The following is a 17,042-nucleotide window of genomic DNA, read 5'->3' on the forward strand; positions in this document are numbered from 1 at the left end:
AAACTATGTTTTCTAGTTTCCTTCAATTGTTCAAAAAACTTCCAAAACCATCAAACTCCCCCAATTTCGATTTTTGAGCAAAATCAAGTGCATCATCTCCATTTAATCACAAGTAAGTATCTTGACTCATTTTTAATCATAATGTTAGTTTGTGTAGTTTTTTTAAGAGAAAAAAATGGTAGTTTGCACGTGGTTAGGGTTGATGTTGGAATTGAAAATTTGATGATTGCATGTATTTTATAGTTGAATGTTGTTGCTTTAATTGATGTTTCAATGACGTTATAGTATAATGTAATTTTGAATGGTGGCAAAAGAACACATTTTTAGTATGTTTGATACTTTGCACACGCCTCAGATTATGCATGCATTCGTAGACTTCCGCACTCACACGCTTAAGGAGGCCGATTGGGGTGAGCAGGCAGCAGAGCAGACATGGCGAGGAGATCATTGCACCTCTTCCAGGAGATCTTCCGAGGCCAGCAAATGAAGAGCAGATCATTGCAGAGCAGTGGGAGCGGTACGAGGTGAGAAGCTCGTCTGACACCTATGACATGGTTAGTGTCGTTGTTGCCTACGCTGATGCGCATATAGGTCAGGAGGAGGTCATGAGCCTTCAGCAGTGGTTTCAGGCCATGACCCATGTTAGGGAACAGATCGCGCCGATCTTGACCAGGAGGCGAGTTCATAGGTCAAGGAGGAGGCACCAGCAGCATCAGCAGGACCAGGAGTAGTAGTATTTTATGTTTAGGATATAGTTTCATGACTTGGTGTATATTTTCATGACATTTAGCCGTTTCGTTGTATTTTCATGACATTTGTTGTTACTTTGTTTCGACGACATATATTTATGACAATTGTTTGTTTCCATATCATATTTTCAATTTCAATTATGTTAGTAATTTTCTTTGATTGACTTTATGATTTGACATTGAAAGAATGTGTTTACAATATATAAAAACACATATAAGAGGTTCTGCCTAACCAAATGCGTCAACAACAACAATTAGCATGACATAGGCACCGTAACTAAAAACGCAGAGTTAAACGGTACAATATATCTATTATCTATCTCTAGCGCCAAATAAAACCAAGTACGATAGAAGAAATGCAGTTGAAAACAGAGAGAGGATACGAACGATACATGGAAAAATGGAGGCACTCCTCCAATTCCAACTCCAACTCAATTCAACTCTCTCCTTCTCTTCTTTCCTTCACCCCCACAACCACCGTCACCACTTCAACTTCAAACCAAATAAACCTCACTCAAAAACCTGTTATCATCCCCTTCACTCTCCCACAGTTCCAATTTCCACTCCACACACCCCTCCCTCTTTCCCACACCCCTCCTTTCTCTTCCCTTTCCTCCGCTTCTCTTCTCACAACAAAAACCCCAACCTCGCCAAATCCATCCACGCTACCCTTCTCAAAAACCATGAAATACATCATCTCACCACCGCTCTCATTTCAACTTACATCAACCTCCGTCTCTTCTCCTACGCCCACCGTCTCTTCCTCTCTCAATCTCCCCCCAACATCGTTTCTTACTCCGCACTTATCTCCGCTTTCTCCAAATCAAACCGTGAAAAACAATCCCTTTTCCTCTTCCTTCACATGATAACAGTTTCATCTCTTCGCCCAAACCACTACACTTACGTCGCCGTTTTAACCGCTTGCACCCGAATCCTCAACCTCCAATTTGGTCTTCAGTTACACGCTGCTGTTATCAAAACTGGATATTTGAAATCCGTTTTTGTATCCAATGCGCTTATGTTATTTTATTCTAAATGTGGGTTTTATAAAAATGCTTTCAAAGTGTTTGATGAAATGCCTGAAAGAGATATTGCGTCGTGGAACACTGTAATGTCTTGTGCAGTTCAGGAGTTTATGTATGATGATGTGTTTCGATTGTTTTGTGATATGCTGGTGATTGATGGTTTGAAAGTTGATTATTTTACTCTGTCAACGTTTTTGACGGCGTGTGCTGCAAGTGGGTTGTTGATGGAAGGGAAGCAAGTGCATGCGCATGCTGTTAAGGTTGGTTTGGAGGATGAATTGAATGTTGGGAATGCCCTTATTGGATTTTATACAAATTTCGGAGATATTGATGACGTGGTTTGTTTGTTTGAGAGGATGAGTGTGAGAGATGTTATAACTTGGACAGAGATGGTGAGGGTGTATATGGAATTTGGTTTTGTTGATTTGGGTTTGAAGATATTTGATGAGATGCCGGAGAAAAATTGTGTGACTTATAATGTTCTTTTGTCTGGGTTGTGTCGAAATGCGGAGGGTTTAAAGGCTGTGGAATTGTTTATAAGAATGGTGGAGGAGGGTGTAGAGTTAACGGATTTCTCTTTGAGTAGTGGGATTAATGCATGTAGTTTGCTTGCTGATTATAGGGTCAGCAGGCAAATGCATGGATTTGCAATCAAGTTTGGGTTTGGATCAAATGTTTTTGTTGAAGGGGCTTTGCTTGACATGTACACAAGGTGTGGGAGGATGGTAGATGCTGAAAAGATGTGGGAAGAATTGGAGGAGGTTAGCAGTGTGGTTTGGACTTCCATGATGTGTGGCTATGCTAGAAACGGGCAACCGCGTGAGGCGTTTTCTCTTTTCCATCTTGGTCATTCTGAATGGAAATTGATTATGGATGAAGTTGCATTAACTTCAATGCTTAGTCTTTGTGGAACCGTCGGCTATCATGATATGGGTAAGCAAATCCATTGTCAAGTTCTTAAATTTGGCTTTCATTCTAATGTGCAAGTTGGAAATGTTGTGGTTGAAATGTATTTTAAATGTGGGAATGTCGATGATGCAATTAAGATGTTCAGTGGCATGGCCTCTACCGATATAGTTTCATGGAATACTTTGATTTCTGGATATCTTACACACAGACAGGGCGATAGAGCATTAGAAATATGGTTGAAAATGCAGGAAGAGGGCATAAAGCCGGATGATATTACATTTGTTTTGATAATTTCAGCCTACAGACAGACTAGCTTGAATTTGGTTGATGACTGCCGTATCTTGTTTAATTCAATGAAAACTGTTTATCACATCGAGCCAACATCTCAGCATTATTCATCTTTCATCAGTGTTTTGGGTCACTGGGGTCTTTTGGAAGAGGCACTGGAAACTATCAATAAGATGTCTTTTAAGCCTTCTGCTTTTGTTTGGCGTGCTTTGCTTGATGGTTGCAGACTCCATAAGAATACAATGATTGGAAAATTGGCTGCCAAAAATATTCTTGCCCTCGAACCTAATGATCCGTCTACTTATATACTTGTTTCAAATTTGCATTCGTCTTCTGGGAGATGGGATTGCTCTGAGAGGACTAGGGAAAATATGAGAGAAAAGGGATTTCGCAAACACCCGGCTCAAAGTTGGATAATTTGTCGGAAGAAAATGCATTCATTCTATGCAAGAGATAGGTCTCATCAGCAAGATAAAGACATATATAGGGGTTTGGAGATTCTAATATTAGAGTGCCTAAAAGTTGGATATGAACCTGAAACAAGCTTTGTTCTCCACGAAGTGGAGGAGCATCAAAAGAAAAAATTTCTATTCAATCACAGTTCAAAACTAGCAGCAGCTTATGGATTATTGATGACAAAGCCAGGGAAGCCCATTCGGATTGTAAAGAACATCCTTCTTTGTGGGGACTGCCATACATTCTTGAAATGTGCATCTTTTGTCACTAAGAGGGATATTTTTCTAAGAGATTCTTCAGGATTTCACTGTTTCTCTGATGGCCAATGCTCATGTAAAGACCAATGGTGAGACGCAGGTAAAGCTAGTTGATCGAACTAATCATCCCCATTCATATTAATGATGTAGCTATATTTTGAACAAAAAATTATACAAGGTTTTTCTTCGATACTACTGCAAATTTTAGGGCACCAGTTAAGAGAAGATAGGTTCTCCTTTCAAATGCTTGCCTAAAAGATTTAGGAATGAGTTTGTTTTAACGTTTATCATTTTTAATGTAAAACTATATCTTCTATATTAGTTGCTCCAATGTGATTGTAGTACTACGTCTCTTTTTACACTCAAGATTGTTTATAAAAAAGGAGGTGGTATCTGTTTCCATATAGATGTAGGATTGAAGCAGATACTTAATGTAAGATAACTATATGTCTATAGTATAGTGAAGGAATTCTGAAATCCAAAATCAACTTTACTTAATAATACTTTGTTTTCCTGTAAGTTATATACTTTATTTACTTATGATTAAGAATTTAATACAAAAAGAAAAAAGCAAAAATTATTGAATCAACTAAGCATAGTTTTTTTTTTAAGGAACTGAGCATAGCTTAAGAAGTACTGGGATCGGATCAATATTGTCTTTACATCTTATGTCAATACTATTCAAAACAACTGATCGCCTGCATCATCATACAATTACATCATAAACACAGTTTTAGTTACATCATGAACACATCCTAGTCCCTATGCTATCACACTTAGTTACCCAAAGGCTTCCACCTCAGTGCTCCACACAATGCCAAATTGTTGCTCCTAAACCCTTTTCTTCATGGGTCACCCTTTCTTCAAGCCTCGCTTCTTATGCTTTTTCCAAGCAGCAAATATCCCAAACCACTACCCAATGCTTACGTGCCTAAACATTTTTGTATTTAGTTTTACCATCTCCTTCACTGCAGGCCATTATTTGATTTTAGATGCTTTTAAGCTTTTGGGGAGATAAACAACTATTTGTTTACGGAGAAACGCCCTTTTGATCTTCTTAGTTAAATTCAATAAAATTTTCATTCATTCCATATCTGTTTTAGTAATTTATAACATAGAAGCAGATTTGTATATACGACTCAAACTGGTCTCTAATTAAATATATATTATTTTTCTTGTAATAATTGGAAACTTAGTTTTAAATATTTTCTTCTCATTTTTGTTCTAATAATATACTTCATTCACTTTGAGTATAAAATATTTTATATGGTCAACGTATCACAATTAATTATGTGTGTGATTCTAGATAGAACAGTTTTTGGTCAGTTTTTAGTTTTTACCTACATTACGGCTGAATCCAGATCACCGGTGTCTTCTTACCCTGAAAATGGGATGGCTAACACAAATAAAAAAAATAGTCAAGCTAAAACTCAAACTTTTCAAATGATGTAACAGTAACGATTAATTGGTAGGGTAAAAAACATCACATTGTGAGTATATATGAATTAAATCCATAATGCAATATCATTTTTGTGAGTGGAAATTCGTCATAACCCAAACCAATAGATGAAAGTTGGAAGAGTTGTTTCTTTTCTTGTTTTTTATGAATATGAAGAATTGTATTTTAGACACAAAAATCAACATTATGTAAAATACAACTTGAATGTGTATTGCCGAGTAAACCCTCATTTGGGTTCCTGAAAGTATTGCTCGCTATCAGGCACATCCCTAGATCAATGAAACGAACCAAAAACTCCCCCAATGATTGTTTCGTTAGTCAAATGCATCCAAAACGTTAACTTGGTGTTAACTCTGTTATACTCATAGATGAGGGATCAAAATGACAACAATCATGTTTCTGCCATCATCTTTTTCAATCTTCTTCAATGCCCCCAATTCCTTCATCTTCTCCAACACTACTCATGAACTCATGCTCACCAGCACCTATGCCCAGAAGTGATCATATTCAAAATCAAAATTCAAAATTGATTCACTCATGCTCAAACTTTACAAAATCTCACTTCTAACAATATCACTTAGGTGCAGCTGTCTGGATTGGGGGAGGTACACAAACTGTCCAACTGTGTGGCAGTGTTTAGCCTACAATTGGTTGTGTTTGTTTACTGATTTTTGTTGCTCGCTTTTCATAAGGTGCAGCTGCAGTTTTTTTGGTTGTTATCTTGCTTATTTTGCGCAGGTTTAGAGAGAGAACAACAACAAATTCTCCATACTAAAATGGTGAAACAAAGAGAGCAACAACAACAAATTTCTAAATAAATTTTCATCAACAGTGGCAACAACACAGATTCAAACTTCATCAACACCAACAATCTCAACAATAAATTTCGAATTAATTTTTCATCTTTTTTAAATAACCCCAATTTTTTTCCTTGTCTATTAGAATTTGGACCGAAATGAATGCTTTATAAATTTATAAGTGATTAGAATTTGTGGGTGAGAATCTACAACAGATTTGGGATTGATACAAATTATTGGTGGGTGGAGCTTTATGGAATCAATTTAGGTATTTGAGGTTTTTGATTTCAGGCTCTGCGACTGCAAAACTGATACGGTTGCGGGATTTTTTTTGGCCTAACAGGTTGCCTATTGTTGCTGGTTCTATTTTGATTTCTAGGCATTCTAGGTGTTTTTTTTTCTTCTGTTTTTGTGTTGTATTTCCTCCTGCTGTTTCGATTTGTATAGAGATAGAAGTGTGAGCATCACTTCTTTGTAACCTTTCAGCCGTTTTGCACTACTTCAAAAATGGGAGAGGAGAAATTGGGGACACAAATGGGGTCTAGGGTTTGAAATTAAGATGGCAGATTGTGAGTTTGATGAAGGAGAGAAGAAGAAAAGTGAGAATAAAGGAGGGATTATTTTTGTCTTGGAATGTTTTGAGATGGAGGGTATGAAGGAAGATGAATATATGAACTTGTTAATTTTTTCCAGAAAATTGAGGGATATTACATTCATTCACATCCCTCTTCAATTGACACATCATCACACTTAACGGCCAGTTAACGTTTTGGACGTGGATGACTAACGGAACAAATATTGGGGGAGTTTTTGGTTAGTTTAATTGATCCGGGGACGCAGCTGATAGAGCAAGGTGAACTTTCAGGGACCCAAATGAGGGTTACTCGTGTATTGCCATCATAACCAAGAGAATTGAAGAGAAAAAATAATAGAAAAGTCATAAACTATATAATCAAACGATGTTGATGTTGATGTTGAACAGTGTGTTTATAATACATTTTTGGGAAAGATGGCCCTGAGTTTTGATTGGGACTTATGTTAGAGAGGCATAGGGCTGCTGAAAATTTGGACCACATGGAAAACAACTCATTTCATAATAAAAACGGAAAAGATCCTTCAAAAAAAAAAAAACGGAAAAGAAAATTGCGTATGGCGTCTAGGCATGGCAACAAAACCCATATTTGCGGTTACCCGCCCGAACCAAACCCAATTTGATGAGTTTTCCCCATTTTTACTGGATTTGGGTATGAGTATGGGTTTTCCCCGATTTCAAAACACGGGTATGAGACGGATAACGGGTATGTAGGTACCCACCCGAACCCATATTCATACCCGTCCCAAATGTAAAAAATTACTTTATACTGATATGTCATGTTATTTTGTTTGATAATTATCATGTTAATAAAAACTACCATTGATATTTAACGGATCAATTAAATCATTACGTCTAACAAATGTTAAAGTGAGCATATTGTTGGATAATGTATTACAACGTTGTTCTTGGGGATGCAAAAAAACTTCTATTTTTTATTAAAAAAATTATTCGATGCGGGGATGGGGATGAGGCGGGGATACCCGAATCCGTCGGGGACGATGATGAGATTCAATTTCTCATCCCTGTTGGATATGGGTAGGATAACGGGTAAATATACGAGAATCGGATATGGGAACAGGGAAGATAAAACCTATTCCCACTCCGCCCCATTGCCATGCCTAATGGCGTCAATGCGCTCTCTAGATTTCCAATTTTGTTGTGGCTAGAATTATACAATTGGAATCCCAATTGAAAAGCTGCTTTGAATTTTTTGAATTATTATAGAAACTAAAAGACATCAAAACACAGACGACACAATTCTTTTCAATAAATCATTTATACTCTACCTCAACAACCAAAACAATATGCGTTTTATTGGTTTGACATATAAAATCCTAACAAACATTTAATTAACTTTTATATATGTTTGGGTTTATAAAATTTGAACTATGTTAAACTTCTTTGAGACAAGTTTTTACTATATTTAGATCTATTATATCGATATATTTTAGATTTATAAACCAAACATGTAAATTATATATACTTATAGAATCCGAATCAAGACGACACATAGAAATTGAGTTGTTATAATTTAGGATCATGCTATCCAGTTCCCTTAGGGGCATGGTTAAGGAATCTATAAAAAGAAAGTTTTTAGTTGAAAATATCACTTTTTAGATTTTTGAGAAGTTGAATGCACAAGTTCCACTGCAAGCTTACTATATTTACTTTCTTAACCATTATCTTGAGGGTTCTGGTTAGCATTTCCCTATAATTTAACATTAAAACATGTACTCTAGAAAAAATAACAACACAAATCAAAACATAACAAACTTTAAGATAAGGCAAATTCTACGGTACACCCAACATATTTGAGTGTACCGGTACACCAACCCTTTAATTTTATAGGTAAATGAGTTGTTTTTTTTTGAAGAAAAATATTATTTTTTATCATTTATAATTATAATGATTAAATCTTATTCATCAAAAGTGTAAACGGAATAAATTTTTTAATTTTTATCGCTCATAATAGATAACTTTGATTATTTTATATGATAATATATAAAAAAAATTATTATGATTCTTATAAACAATGAATGATGCGTTTTTCTTCTGAAATCACATTTTCTAAAATATAAATGCAGACAAATAACTATTTATTTCATAAAATTGATCGTTAATTTATAGATTTATGAAACAAGAGTATCGGTACATCTCAATGTACGAATGTACCGTAAAAATTCCTTAAGGATAATGGCAACACATCAAACCATAGTCATATTTTTCTCAAGCAACCAAGTTGTAATGTTGGTCGGGCAAGCTAAACTTTCTTTTGATTCAATTAAATGCACCGGTGAAAGTGATTATATATTTAGATTTAGATTCACTGCGTTTGTTTTTGGGAAACACAAATTATTTCCAGGAATAACATACCCGGAAATGAAAATATGAAAATTTGATTCTTGGATATTTGTTAAAAAAAGTGTTTGGCAAATAACTTGACATTCCTGAAAAAATTGGAAGTTACAATTTTTTTTTTAAATCTATGCATAATATCATGGGAATGCACATTCCCATCTCTTTATATATGTGAATAAATTCATAGGAATAATGGAAGTTATGGGAAGTTACTTCATTCCCAGGAATATTTTTTCTCAACCTCATAACAAACATGTGTATAATCATTCCCTAGCCATGTATTCTCGGAAATGTCATTCTTAACCTTGAAACAAACAACGACAGAAAGCACCCGCACAGCAACCAATTATCAAGTGTAATTTGTACTTTAGTTAACACGTGATCAAACAAATATCACGAACATGAAAAAAGAAAATTAAAAGTTGTCATGAGAAGACCATCGGTATGGTGTTATGTTTAATGTTTTACTCTACCTGTGAACGAAATAAAACGGAGTTATCCTTTTCCCCACCTCACAGTAGTACCACAAGAAATATAAACACGTTGAGGGTTGACTGTATCACCCTATTTCTGACGATAAATTATTAAATAAGAAAGAATATATTTAATAAAAAGTATGTTATAAACTCAACATTTTATCACTTAATAACGTAAATTTTTAAATTATACTTTAGCAGTGCGACTCTATCCATATGCAGATGGACTTCATCTTAAGACATATATGAACGTGGTATCACACATATCGTCATCATATATTGTTGATAGAGATGTGTTACTGGACTTACATTTGTCTTCATTTCATCTTCGTTTTCCTAGACTCGACTCTATATGCATGTATAGAGACAAACTCATCAAGTAATACACATCTTCACATCATCAATAATTCACATATTAATGCAAAACTCTCCCTATTATGTACAATGTCAAGACAAACATATTATTCTCATCGTCATCAAAGAGTAAACATTGTTATTTTCATCATCATCATAATTAGACGTCGTCATTCTCATCATCAATATAAGATAGACATCATCATTCTCATCATCAATATAAAGTAGAGATCATCATTCTCATCATCATTACACAATAGACACCATCATTTCTCATTGTTTACCCTAAAATAGACGTCGTCTTTTCTCATCATATGTATTTATATATATGTTTATGAAATTAGTCCTCATTACTCTTGTTTATGGTCATAAAATTCTTCATCATTACCCCCATCAATACGTTTATATCACTACCCTATTCTCTTCATTAATCCAATTCATAAACACGACTCGTTTCTACATCAACATCTCTGTACTTTATTTTATTATTCATCTTACGATCATACTCTATCTTCTCGTCTACTCTAGACTCTCAAGATACTTTATTCTAATATGATGAAACTCATACACATAAATTCATCTTTACGAGTCTTTTTTATTTTATTTTATATAAATAGATGAAATGATAACATATGTTAGAAATTCATACACATAAGTGCAGAAGTTTGGATTTGAACCCTAATCACGATATATGACCTAACAACTTTTATATTTTTATCAGTTGATCTAAGATCGATGGATACTAATAGAGTTCTATTGCAACAATGTTGTGTATATAGGCACCCATAAAACTATAGTGATTGGATTTTTAATTTCTTTTGAGAATTGGAGAGAATTTCAGCGCGAGAAAGTGTGCATGATTTTAACTGTTCAAATTTTTAGTAATAATTTATTTATATTAATATATCGTTTTTAATTTTTTTTACTATATAGAATCAAAAGACGAAATTCACACATTAAATGTAATGACGTATAAATTATATATTTTTTCTTGAAGAGGGAAATTATAGTTTTAAAACCGCACTTCAGAGCATATTCAATGTGTTGTATGCAAGTGAGGTATATGTTTCACATCGAATATAAAATGGATATTGAACATTTTAGGGTTAATAGTGTTTTTCACCCCTGTAATATATGTCATTTCTGGTTTTCGCCCTTATAAAATTTTTGGTTTGATTTGTACCCACGTAAAATTTTTATTTTTTGGAAAACACCCTTAATAGGCCATTTTTAGAATTTTTTTTCAAGAAATTTTGGTTTTTGAATGGCCTATTAAGGGTGTTTTCCGAAAAATAAAAATTTTACGAGGGTGCAAATCAAACCGAAAATTTTATAGGGGCGAAAACAGGAAATAACATATATTACAAGGGTGAAAAGCACTATTAACCCAACATTTTATAAATGAGATGACTCATAAACCTATTTTTTTAAAATTTTGGATAAAAATGTGATGTCTCTCTCACTTATGTATAATCTTTTAAACTCCCCTCATAACCAGCAAAATATATATGTGGTTTTTTCAAATATGAGTTGTATGTACAAGATATAATTTAAAAAAATGTCAGCAGAAACATAGAAAATTTATTGCAGTTTGGCAACCATCCATTTCTTCTCATTAATTTGTACAGAATCAATTTCAGAGCAACCTTCACGCCACGCAGGACATGTATTTTTGGGCCCTAAAGTACATGTTTGCCACAAGGAAATAATATTGTTTAATTTTAGCAATGGTTGCAATCCCCATCTCAATATTTTATTTGTCGTCAAAAAGGAATTCATGAATGAATGCTTGTTTAAGAGAAGTATCGTTCTTGTAAACACTGATGCGGTGCCGTTGCAGTGTTAATGACTCAAGCAATGAATCACACACTACCCTTAGTATTAAGGGTTTGTCTTTTCATGGGATGGTTGGTTGTCTCTCACCGCTACACCGTAGAAACGTTGCTTTCTTTAAACACAAAGTACCATAAATAGAAAACTACTACCAAGAAATTGACTAAAATAAACAACTAAGGAATATCGTATTGCTAAAAGAATTAATAATAATATAGACTATATAGCGGTAGTCGTATTATATTTTACGAAGGAAATGTTTGTGCGAATATTCTAACAAAAATTATGAGTTAATTGTTTGCATCTTTTATTTATGGTTTATAATTTGTTATCTAACTTATGATTTTTAATTAGGAGCGTTCTTTTTTTGTGGTGGTTGGGATTTGAATCCCAACTTTACATATATTATGCATTATTCCTATCAATTTAGCTAAATCCGATGATATAAGAACGTGCTTTATAAGAACATAAACTTGACTCTTCTTTTTTGCTTTTATTTTCTCACGTAACCACAAATACTACTCGGTATTACGTAAAAAAAAAGTAGTAGTAGTAGTAGTGCATGTATTTTTACTCTAATAAGCTAATACCAACGTTTTCACTGCTCAATCTTTATTGAAAAGACTCAATTGTTTGAGATTTGACTAGCCCACTTGGAATTAATATCCAACTCTTCTTGTTTATTGTTTTTTAATAAAAAATTAATTAATTAAAAAGGAACCCTCAGCTTTAACTAAAATCCAATTTATTTAAAACAGTGCATGGAACAAAGAAGTCGTCCCGTTTGGTTCTATCTAGACCTTATAAAACGAATATACACATCCACTTGAGAAAGCAAAATCCGAAAGGTAAGGGTAACGATTGAGACATGGCTTACACCACTTCTTATTATGTTCGAGTGTACCGACATAAAAGGAATTTCCATTTTTTTTTTTGTAAAAAAACGTGCTCTTAAAATATTGTTTAAATAATCCATAGAATGACTTTTGAAAATACAAGTTAAATACATATAAAGAAGTATATACATAAATTTTTATGAAAAAATTATCAATTTTATTGCTTAAAGCCTTAAACAATACTCCCTATGTTCTTTTTTAAGTGTCGTTTTGAAATATCAACATCAAATTAGCGAAATGTATTTTTACACATTTACCTCATATTGTACTCTTTTGTAATCCATTAATATATTTCTATTTTTTTCACGCACTTTCTCTTTTCAATAAATTTAATATTTTATCTTTCTCTCGTAACAAACAATTGTTAGTTACTATATTTTTCTCTAACAAATTTTTATTTTTTTGCACACTCGGTCTCTCTCATAACAAATAATTGTCAATTTTAAGATAACAAGAAACAAACTTTTGTATATAAAAAAAAAAAACTTTGTTTAAAAAAACAAACTTTAGTATTTAAATATATAACAATAATTAGTTTCATTAAAAGGATAAGAATAACTGACAAATGGTATATTTGACAAGTCGTACCCTTAAAATACCAAAGCAATAATTAAATAAAAATACTAAATCAGCACTCAAACGACACTTAAAAAGGAACGGGGGAAGTAATTTATAAACATTTTTATTTATTTTAATTATGATATTTTCGGGTAAAAGAAAGGGGTTTAAAAAAGCCCAAGGAAAGGAAATAAGCCAAAATGACAAAATGGGCTATCAGAAAATAACTCTTATATTTAAACACCTCTAAATTTTATATATCCACTAACGAAGAGATGGGTACTCACGTGCCCGTTTTTCTGCTCTTTTTATTACGCAAACGTTTGAAAATTATTAACTTTTTTTTTGTGAAATTTTGATTTGGTTTAAAACTAAAAATATAAATGTTTGTTGCTTTCAAGTTGTAACAAACCAAACTAATCATGATTATTTATTTCAATGACACTAACAATATAACAAAAAAATAATCTAATTTTTTTTAATGACACCAACAATGATCTTTATCATAGAAAAAATTGTTTAAGGGTATAATTAGGATAATGAAAAGGTAAGTATAAATATACTCATCAAGTTTATTACACATTTTAAATGATAAAGGAAAAAAAAACTCATATATGAATATATATATATATTCATATCGTGTTTGTTAGATTTTTTAAATATTTAAATTTATTATTATCTATTTGTTACATGTATTATTTATATTAAAATTGAGGGCATTTTCGAAAAAAGAAAAAAGCAAACTCAAAAGAGCTTAAAGAAGTTATTTTCTTTAAATACAGTAGAGAAGTATAGATTTAACATCTTATTTTCTCTTCTCTCCTTATTATATAAACAACATATTATATTTATTAATCAATTTATCTATCTTTTCCTTCTCAATGTTAAAGAATTTTAGATATATTTTGTTTTTTATAAAAATAAATGATATTCATTCTTTCAAATTCAAATTGATATAGTACATCGATACAATGAAAATTCGCTAAAAACGAAAAGGATAAATCTGTGAACAAACTCACATCATCCATGTTAATAGCATAAAACGGCAAAGTACTAAAACCTACACATATAACTATATTTAAGTCTCCGGAATACCCTTGTCTCCAGATCTGCGATGTTGATGACTCCAAAGTCATTGATTTGATCTGCATTTGATCGAAGTTGATCTGACGATCTGAACCGAACAAATACCCAAACAAAACAAGAAAGACAAACAACGTCGCACTAAGACGGCGAAATCACGAAAGCAAAAACGAAATAGATGTGAAAATCACCTATTTTAATAAAAGGAAAATAGAAAAAAACAATTTAGAGGAGTGATTTTGGATCAAAAATTGACCGTAAATCACATCTCTTTAGTGAATGAAGATGAAGAAACTAGAGTTCTCGTGACGGCTCAAGAGAAAAGAGGAAGAGAGAGAGCTTGTTGTAAATCCAGCAAGTTTTGGACTCTTAAAGAATTTTAGATAAATTATATTTATCGATCTTTTTCCACTTAAAAAACATAGCCTTCATTCAACTACCACCAATGTATCATGCATCTGACAAAATACCGTGCGTTATAATTATTGTTCAAAATTACAATAGACATATACATCAATCAATTAAGAATAGAAATTCTTGCATGCCTCCTCTTATGACTACCGGTGATGAAACAAGTGTGTGTTTATGGCGGGCGGTATGCGGCATGCCAACAAAATAGCCCGAACCCGAATCCTAAGCTTCAAACAGAATATTAAACATAAAAATACCATTTTGTCCCTCTTTGGAATTTCAGTTTTCTTTTCCATAATCATGTAAAGTCCTTAGAAATATACAGTATTAAAAAAAAACCGTCCAGCTTACCTCACATATAACACCCCTCATTTTTAGTTTAATTGTAGTTTTGAGTTTGAATTCAATAATGTTTTTTTTTTTTTTGTTACTTTTGAGTTCAATAATGTAAAGCTTAAAACTATACTCCTAAATGTTTTGAAACTAAACCCGACTTTGAGTTGACTAGACCTCTAAATTACGCTTCAACTATTTAAATTAAAAAAATGTTGAAATAAAGATGTCGAAATAATTGAATTGTATTTAACATCAACTCACATGGTTGAATTATGGGTGCAATTTTTTAAAATACTGGTTAAATTTCTTGAGAAAAAACTTAATCATATTAGAGATTCTACGGTGTCTAAAGATAATTTATGATAGCTCTTCATTATATCCAAGGACGGATTCAGGGGTGGTACAGGTGGGCTGCAGGTTGTAGCCCTTCCCCCCACATCTTATATATATATATATATATATATATATATATATGTGTAAAATTATATTTTTAATCCCTTAATTTAATTTTAGGTAATAATTTGATCCTTTATCTTTTTTTCATTTTAATTTGGTCCTTTTTGTTCATTTTTATATACATTTTTAATCTTAAAATTCATGATTTTATTTTCTTATAGTCATTCAGTCTTCAAATCTATGATCCTCGTCTATGTTTGCATAAGAATGTTAGATTTGAAGCTTGAAAATGTGTATGAAAATGGACAAAAAAGACCAAATTAAAATGAAAAAAAGATAAATGACCAAATTGTTACCTGAAATTAAGCTAAGAGACTAAAATTATAATTTTGCCCATATATATTAGCAGAAAGATGGATATTTGTGTGTTCATCTTTTCAATTTTTTTATTGTAATAATGTTTGTAAATTATTAATGACATCTTTTATAAAATTTTAATTTTGATTTAAAATATAAAGACTAAATGTTTGTGAATTTTAAATTAATATAACAAGCTCAAAAAATCATGTTTATCTTTTTCAAAAACAACAACAATCTAAACAATATAATATAAAGAGAAATGATATTTAAACAACCATTTTTAAACAACTTTTGTAATAACTTTCTCTCTCATACTCTCATTGTACTTTTATTCTTTTTTCTCTCTACTGTTATTGTCCAATAAGAAGAGAGGAAAAAAGGTTGTCACTAAAATTGTTTGATTTTGGTTGTTCAAATATCGCTCCTCTAATATAAATTCTTATAATTTTTAATGAAACAAACAATATAACATTTTTATAAGAAAATTTGTTCAAGAATATAATTGAAATAATGAAAAAACGAGCCTAAAATCTCCTATTTTTTATATTTAGTATAAATTTATTAAAAAGGTCACTAGTTAAGAAAGCTAGAAATATTTTTTTTTTATTATTAAAAACAACAACTTTTTGACTTTTATACAGTGGAACACTCCACTTTTCATCATTTCTTAATGCAAAGTTTTCTTATTAATCTCCTTAACTAATGCCCTCAGGGCATTAGTTAACATTTCCCTTAAAAAAATTATATATAGTATAGATTTATTAACCGGTGTCCCTGGGTTACTAGTTAAGAAAGCTAGAAATATAATTTTTTTATTAAAGACAATAATTTTTTGACTTTTCTAAAGTGAAACATTCCACTTTTCATCATTTTTCAATGCAAATTTTCCATATTAATCTCCTTAATTAATGTCCCGAGGGCACTAGTTAACATTTCCCTTAAAAAAAAACCTATTTAATTGGTTTATGGATCCAACCTTGATTATATCCATGTTTTTTGTTAAGTCGTTAATGGTTAGACCAATTTTTAATGTTTATTTTGGACAAATATCTTATCAACTACATAAAACCCTATTTAATTGGTTTATGGATCCAACCAACCTTGATTATATCATGTTTTTTGTTAAGTCATTAATGGTTAGACCAATTTTTAATGTTTATTTTGGACAAATATCCTATCAACTACATAAATTCAACTATGTAAATAAATGAGATGTTCGAGGTTTTTTTTTTAGCAAAGGTAAGCTTAAACTATTTCATTAAATATCAAAGAGTACAAACGAGAAGATACATCATAAAAAACAATTTTATGATAACAATTAACATATATATATATAATAATTATCTTTTACTAAATGAGTTAATGTTATGGACACGTTGCTTGCCAATTTAATTGTACTTACAACACAATTATATATTTTTTGTACTAATAACAATTTTGATGCAT

At 31.9% G+C, this 17,042-nt stretch overlaps 1 protein-coding gene across 1 annotated transcript; it reads left to right on the forward strand.

Annotated features, from left to right (window-relative positions):
- The first annotated feature begins 1,074 nt into the window (after positions 1 to 1,074).
- On the forward strand, positions 1,075 to 4,833 carry LOC25499358 (pentatricopeptide repeat-containing protein At5g03800). Its single transcript, XM_024771385.2, has 2 exons — positions 1,075 to 3,784; positions 4,297 to 4,833. The coding sequence occupies exon 1, from the start codon at positions 1,150 to 1,152 to the stop codon at positions 3,775 to 3,777; it is 2,628 nt and encodes an 875-aa protein (XP_024627153.1). The 5' UTR covers positions 1,075 to 1,149; the 3' UTR covers positions 3,778 to 3,784; positions 4,297 to 4,833.
- The last annotated feature ends 12,209 nt before the right edge of the window (positions 4,834 to 17,042 follow it).

Source organism: Medicago truncatula, chromosome 7 (assembly GCF_003473485.1).
Source record: "Medicago truncatula cultivar Jemalong A17 chromosome 7, MtrunA17r5.0-ANR, whole genome shotgun sequence".
NCBI lineage: Eukaryota > Viridiplantae > Streptophyta > Magnoliopsida > Fabales > Fabaceae > Medicago > Medicago truncatula.